General features: G+C 52.1%; 1 protein-coding gene across 1 annotated transcript in view; it reads right to left on the bottom strand.

The window, feature by feature from the left end:
• The window catches only part of LOC107112937 (integrin beta-3-like), a gene marked incomplete at its 5' end in the record, with an annotated part of 26,406 nt that overhangs the window by 2,671 nt on the left and 15,957 nt on the right, over positions 1 to 7,778 (bottom strand). The window contains one exon of the mRNA XM_015414148.1: positions 6,695 to 6,814. Coding sequence (XP_015269634.1) covers positions 6,695 to 6,814 — 120 coding nt within the window. The remainder of the gene's footprint in view (positions 1 to 6,694; positions 6,815 to 7,778) is intronic.

Raw genomic sequence — 7,778 nt, 5'->3', positions numbered from 1 at the left:
CTCCCTCCTCTGTGAGGGCAGATCTGCACGTCCCCCCCCCAATAGCTAGCAATCCAAAACAGTCCAGTGGAGCCTGAACGGTGGGTGTTGCTTTCTGACACACTTCTGGTGATGTCAGGGGGTGCGGCATATGCAAATAGGCTATGCTAATGAGTTATGCTAATGAGCTCCTGCACCTCTTTTTCCACGAAATTACCCCTGTGTGGAACAATAAAGCCATCGATCGGATGCTACCATATTAGGGTTCCCAGGTCCTCCTTGGCCACCGGCAGGGAAACTCCTGGTGATTGGAAGATGGAGACTACGGGGGACAGGGACATCAGCGGGGGGCAAGGCCACAGAGTCCATCTTCCAAAGCAGCCAATTTCTCCAGGGGAACTGATCTCTGTCGTCTGGACATGGGATCTCCAGGCCCCACCCGGAGGCTGGCATCCAGAGACCATATGTATCATTCAGTTAACTCTAATGTCATGTTAATATTTTGCCATATGTCATTTGGTAATATTTTGCTGCGGTGGCTCAAGTGGTTAAGACGCTGAACTGCAGGCTGTGGAAGGTCAGTAGTTCAGCAGTTCGAGACCCGAGTTGCTGCAAGACGGAGTGAGCTCCCGTCTCTAGTTCCAGCTTCTGCCAACCTAGCTGTTCGAAAGCAAGACATTGCAAGTAGATAGATAGGTACCACTTCGGTGGGAAGGTAACAGCGTTCCGTGCGCCTTGGTGTTAAGTCATACCGGCCACATGACCACAGAAACGTCTTCGGACAGCGCTGGCTCTTTGGCTTTGAAACAGAGATGAGCACCGCAACCCTAGAGTCGGATTCGACTGGCTTTCGAGCAAGGGGAACCTTTACCTTTACCTTAATATTTTGCACCTTTTTTTTTTACATTTTTAAAATAAAAACCAACCGACTGACCATATAACCAGCTGGACCTTCAACGGCTCCGGCAGGAGACTCAAAGGTCTGAATGACCTTCCGGCTGCCACCCGCAAATGTTTTGGTGAGTTGTTGGTTGCTCTCACCAAGCCCGTGCCAGAGAGTTGACCAAAGAGTGACATATCCCCTCGGCAGCTTCCTCCTCGTCCTGTGTGTGTTTGGGTTTTTTCCATTCCTATGTTGGGTACTCAACAGTCCCTGGCTGTGCGGCAGGCAGCGGCTGGACCTGGGGTTTCCCACGAGGCCTTAGCTGGTCTCAGATTTCTCCCTCCCTGGGTCTGCCCAGGTGCCGCTGAAATCCACCCAAGCCTCACCCCTGTGGTGGGTTCCAGTGCGTCAACCTCCTCCACTCCCTGAGGTTGTGGGTCAGAGACACCAGAGGCTTTCCGAAAGCCCTGTGGTCTGGGGTGGGTCTCTTGGTTTGCTCACCTTGTGCAATCAGACATGACTTTTCTATCCTGTTTGGGGGCTGGGATAGCCACAAGGTCTCTTGCGACAAGGTCTCATCACGGTGCCTAAGGAGCAGGCGTTTCTGCCCTGCCGGAGGCCGCTGCAATACCAAGGCCCTCCTTCTCTCCCCTTGTCTGATAGACCAGCATGATAGCCAGCCGAAATGTCAAAACAGGCTGACTCAGAAGCCCAGACAAAGAACACCCTGTGAATCACGGCCTACAATATTTTGCAACCCGTGTAAGTCGGTTCATGCTTCTGACTTAAGAGCTTCAAGTCAAGAGACGCCAGGAAGTAAAAAAGCACTTCCATTTCCATTAAAAAAAAAAACACATGCAAAATCTGAATTTTTCTTTAGGTTTTCTCATTCAAAAATAGGGTGGTGACTGCACTGTTCCCCCTAAGCTGAGTTAGTGTGAGCTAGCTCACAGTTTTTTAGCCTCCAGCTCACACATTTTTGTCTTAGCTCAGGAAGGAGGGCTCCAGGAGCAAACTAATTTATGCAGGAGCCAAATCACCCGCTCACAACTTTCATGCCAATAGCTCACATCGTAGAATTTTTGCTCACAAGACTCCACAGCTTAGAGGGAACATTGGAAAAGGGGCCTCCCCTCAGCCTGCCCCCCCCCAAGGAGGGAGAAAGAAAGAGCCAGCTAGAAGAAAGGAGGAGCTCTGGTACTCCCCCTCCTTGCCAGCCCAGACTGCCCCACTCTGCCTCGACCCAGCTGGGCACTCTCCTTCTCGCCACTCTGTTGGTCTAACCAAGGTGTGTGTGTGTGGGGGGGAGCAGGCCATCCCGGTGGCCAGAACAGCAAATCCATCACTGCACACGCACGGGGCCGGCTCCAGGTCTTTTTGTACACTAGACGAGGCTACCTTCTAGCACCCCCCCCCCAATGCGCCCACCAATTATGGAGATCTCCTGGGATCAGAACTGAACTCCAGGTGACAGAGATCAGCGCCCCTGGAGAAAATGGGCACTTTGGGGGGTGGATTCTATGCATCCTACCCCACTGAAGTCTCTCCCCTCCCCAGGCCTTGTCCTACCCGAGGCTCCATCCCCAGAATCTCCAGGAATTTTCATTCCTGGAGCTGGCAACCCTACCTGAGACTCTAGTTCTGGGGGGTTGTGTGTCATTTTCAGTTGGAATCTTAGCTTTTGGGTGGCATACTAAAATCTCAGGTTGTATTCTCAGGAGCATGAGCCAGCCCCCACACTTGGCGGCTTCCCCTCAGAAAGGCCTGCACGTCACAACGGCTGCACGTACAAATCGGAGGCAATCTGGCACTAAGAAGAAGAAGAAGAAGAGAAGAGATTGGATTTATACCCCGCCCTTCACTTGGAGTCTCAGAGCGGCTTACAAACTCCTTTCCCTTCCCTTCCCCACAACAGACACCCTGTGAGGTGGGTGGGGCTGAGAGAACTCTGACACAAACTGCTCTTTTCCAAGGACAGCTGTGCCAGAGCTTGTGACTGACCCAAGGTCATCCAGCCAGGTGCAAGTGGAGGAGTGGGGGAATCAACCCCGGTTCTCCCAGATTAGAGTCTGCGCACTTAACCACTACACCAAACGCTTTACGTTTTATATTGAGGGCAGTTTCTTCAAAGCCATCATCTGGTACAAGACCTCTCGTGCCCTTTCTCCTTACTGTGTGGCCAGGCCACACCCCTGGCATCTCCCTCCGCGCGTTCTTCTATCCCCTCGGCATTTGTAACATTTCTGGCCTGTGGACAGGGCTTTTTCCTGCTAAACCTGCGGGCATGATGGAACCGGAATAAACCCTGTGGTTATGAATCACACCACGTTCATTTTGTAAGGGGAGATATGTGGAAACAGTAAAGGGTTGAGATTCAGAATTTCTAAGAATCTGACGCCACATAGTGACGGGAAATAACACAGGAAGAAATTATACAAAAGCCCTAACTAATCCGTTTCAGTCCTCTCCTGCCGGCTGTACACATACAAATCCAGGGTGAAATATTCTTCCCCATAGACCGGTGTTATTGATTCTTCCTTGCTAGGTGTAGGACAGTGATGGCGAACCTTTTAGGGACCGAGTGCCCAAACTGCGACCCAAAACCCACTTATTTATCGCAAAGTGCCAACACGGCCATTTAACCTGAATACGGAGGTTTTATTTTAGAAAAAACAACTCATACATCAACGTAAGAGGATCCAAACAAAGTAAGGAAAGCAATCCCAAATGCTCTCATTGACTTAAAATGATTTGGCAGAGGATTCGACACTTTAATGGTGGTCTGGGCCTGGCTGGGGCGATGGCACGCGTGCCCACAGAGAGTACTTCGAGTGCCACCTCTGGCACCCCTGCCATAGGTTCTCCACCACTGGTGTAGGAGAACACCTGGTCCTTACCCCACTCCCTGGCTGCCTTCTTGCCAAAGCCATTCACCTTTATTTCTCCCACTGCTCAGACTGTCTCTAGGGTTGCCAGGTCTTACCTGGGTCCCGGTGGGGGGCTCCAGCCCACTTCCTGGAGTCTCCTTGTGCACGCGTAAAGCATGCATGCCGTGATGACATCACCTGGAAGTGAGGTCATCGTGACAGGCATGTTGTGTAGGGGACGCTCTAGCATTTGGGTAAAACCCCCCACAACTCTATGGTCACCATAGAGTTTTTACTCAAATGCTAGAACGTCCCCCGAATGACGTGTCCAGCACATTGACGTCATCACACCGGGCATGTCAGACACAATGGGGCTCTTTGGGGGCGGTGCTCTGCCCGCCAGCCAGCTGGCCCACGGCGAATTGGGGGGCGGAAAACGGGGGGAAACCCACCCCCATGGGGGGGTTTGTCAACCCTAACTGCCTCAAATCCTAGGACTCATTTCCCAGTTGGGGCTAGTTCAAGATGTTTTATCACTGCAAGCCAGGGAATGCCAAAAAGGGTTGACCTGAACTCAGCTAGCTGCAGTGCAGGTCCAGGAGGGATTGCCAATCCTTTCTCTGCCACTGAGGTTTGGGAGCTGGCTGAGCTGCTGAATTCGTACATTGGCACCCTCCACCCTCCTGAAACTGATGCCACGCCCATCAGATCTTGCCGCAAAATCCCCTTTCCCCATCAAACCAACTTCATCTTGAAAAGAATGCCTGTTAGATGCAGCTGCAGTGGCTGACCTTCGCCTTTTACTCTCCAGCATCTCCTCTCCCCTTCCACACTGTAAACTCCTTGGGGCAGGGAGCTGTCTGTTTTTGGGTTTGGCCTGTGAAGGTCTGTAGGGTGCTACAGACATCTAGTTCCATCTGTTTTGTTCCATTTTGCCTCCAAGGAGTTTAGGTCGGCGCCCACGAGTCTCTGTCACATAAAATAACAAACCCCCTCCATGAGCTAGCTCAAAGCGCCTGGGAGGTTTTCCGAGTTGTGACAATGTAAGAATCAGCTTCAGGGCTGAATTTCAGGCTAGGCCCTGGCTTACTGAATCCTTCAACCTAATTCCTTAAAGAGGCCAGCAAGAAAGGAAAGGACACTTGAGCATAAAGAGAGTACCTTATATGCACCACTGAGAAACCACACCCAGACCCCCGTATATCTGAGCCTAAAGGACAGGGAGGCCAGAGACAGCATAACAGCCAGATCACAAGACGTCACAGTCCTGCTGTACACTGCTTTGGTCAGGCCACACCGGGAGTACTGCATGCAGTTCTGGAGGCTTCACTTCAAGAAGAAGAAGCGAAGAGGAGATTGGATTTATACCCCGCCCTTCACTACCCAAGGGAGTCTCAAAGCGGCTTACAAACTCCTTTCCCTTCCCCTCCCCACAACAAACACCCTGTGAGGTCGGTGGGGCTGGGAGAGCTCTTTTTCAAGAACTGCCCTTTCAAGGACAGCTCTGACAGAACGATGACTTGCCCAAGGTCATCCAGCAGCTGCAAGTGGAGGAGTGGGGAATCAAAGCCGGTTCTCCCAGATTAGAGTCCACGCACTTAACCACGACAGCAGACTGGCTCTCAAAAAGGATGTGGACAGAATGCAGCGGGTGCAGAGGAGATTGGGGGCCTGGAGACCAAGAAGCCCTGTGAGGAAAGGCTGAGGGACTTGGGAATGTTCAGTCTGGAGAAGAGGAGGAGGCAGAGGGGGGACAGGATTGCCCTCTTGAAGGATTTGAAGGGCTGTGTCACTTAGAGGAGGGGAAGGAGCTGTTCCTGTTGGCGGCAGAGGAGAGAACTCGCAACTATAGGTTTAAATTAAGGGCAGGAAGGCACGGGTGGATATTAGAAAATTTTTGTTTTAGAGTAAGAGTTTTCAGCAGTGGAATGGGCTGCCTAGGGAGGCGGTGAGCTTCCCCCTCACTGGGGGTCTTCAAACAGCAGCTGGATGAACACTTGTCAGGGATGCTTAACGCTGATCCTGCACTGCGCAGGGGGTTGGACTAGATGGCCTCTATGGACCCTCCCCACTCTATGACTTTATTATTCTAAGTCTGAGGCATTTGCACACTAACCTTGCCCGAGGGGCATTTTGTCTTGCGGGAGAGACAGACAAACACCACCCCGATTTTGGTATGTGTCCCCCCGCAGGGCAACACCAAGTGCAAGGGGGAGCAAGCATGGCATGGGGGGGGGGGTTAACCCCCCACACCCCTGCCCCAAGGTCCCAATCTGAATCTTTGGCTGCAATCACACACGCTCAATAATACACTTTCAATCCACTTTCAATGTACTTTCCAACTGGATTTTTGCCAGTTCACACAGTAAAATCCAGTTGGAAACTGCATTGAAAGTGGATTATATCGTGCAGGGGTGTCAAACATGCGGCCGGGGGGCCGGATCAGGCCCCCAGAGGGCTTCCATCAGGCCCACAGTGGAACCGGCCATCTCCTGCTTCCAGTTCTGCTGCTGCTGCTGCATCATCGCTTTGCTTCGCCAGACTCTCTTAATCGCTCAGCCATTTCATGTTCTAACCTGGGTCCTAAACTCAGAACTCCAGATTTCTATGGTGAATGTCGATAAATCAAAAGTAGGTTTGCAGCTTACAGAGCTAACGTTTTAAGCATGTTTTATTTTAAGTGGGGAAAAAAACCTTTGTGTTTGTGCCCTTTATCAAGTTTATATCTCTGCTCTCTGGCATGACATTTTATGACACATACATGGCCCGGCCCAACAACGTCTCATTTACGTCTGATCTGGCCCTCGTAACAAATGAGTTTGACACCCCTGATGTCGTGTGTGTGATTGCAGCCTAAATATGGCAATGTGCGGTTTAATTTCCTAAAGGAGCTTCGTTCCCGGATCTCCCAGACTTGGCCCCTGCCTGCCCTCTGGAGATCACAGCCTGGTCATGCGTCCCTCACCTGGTTCGTCGATGACGTACAAGATGGACTTGCCACTGGAGTCCTCATAATACTGGAAGCGGACCACACAGTCGTTCTCGTCCTTGTACGTGCAGTTCACGGCGTCTTTTCCATGGTATCCTGCAAGGGGAGGTGTGGCGGGGAGGAGAGAACACAAGAGCCGTCTGTCACGCTAAGGGCCCGTTCCAGAGGAGCCTTCTGGGTCCCCAGCAGTGACCACTTGGCTGACCACAGCAGACAGAGAATGGTTCAGGGTGGGTCGGCGTGTCGGTCTGAAGCCGCAGAACAAAGTTCGAGTCCAGTGGCACCTCGGAGACCAACAAAGTCTAATTCTGGGTATACCTTGAACAAAACTTTGTGGGTCTTAAAGGTGCCACTGGACACGCACTTCGTCCGGGCACAGTATGTGAAGGACAAAACTGTTCTCTCTGATTTGACCCCTGGTCATAAGGGATTCTGTGCTCTGTGCTGCATTTGTCGACGCTCAGAGCCTTTGAAACAAATCTGTCTGGGTGTTTTCAGTCAACTTCCTGCAGGACGGGGAGGAGGAGGAGATTGGATTTATACCCCACCCTTCACTACCCAAAAGGAGTCTCCGAGCGGCTTACAATCTCCCTTCCCCTCCCCACAACAGACACCCCGTGAGGTCGGTGGGGCTGAGAGAGCTCTTTCCAGAACTATCCTTGAGAGAACAGCTCCGAGAGAACTTGTGACTGACCCAAGGTCGCACCAGTAGCTGCATGCGGAGCAGTGGGGAATCAAACCCGGTTCTCCCAGATTACAGTCCAGGCTCCTAACCACTGCACCCAACGGGCTCAGACGTCAGTTTGGCTGAGACCAATGGGAGCAGACGGAGGACAGGAAAGCACAGGTGGGCTGGGACCATGAAAACAGCCAGGGGCAAGCTGAGCTTCACTTGGCCTGCACCGACAACAGTGGGTGCAGGGGCACCCACTGCCTCCTCCCCCATCGCCAGCCGCTCCCTGCCATGGGGATGAGTACTGTCCAGAACAAGAATACCGCCCTCCCACACACTTACAAATTCTTCAGTGCGATTGACTTCTTCAACGACAGCAAAAAACAA

This window comes from Gekko japonicus, unplaced genomic scaffold (assembly GCF_001447785.1).
Source record: "Gekko japonicus isolate JY-2015 unplaced genomic scaffold, Gekko_japonicus_V1.1 scaffold5547, whole genome shotgun sequence".
NCBI classification, from domain to species: Eukaryota; Metazoa; Chordata; class Lepidosauria; order Squamata; family Gekkonidae; genus Gekko; species Gekko japonicus.
This window is presented reverse-complemented; position numbering and strand designations above follow the sequence as displayed.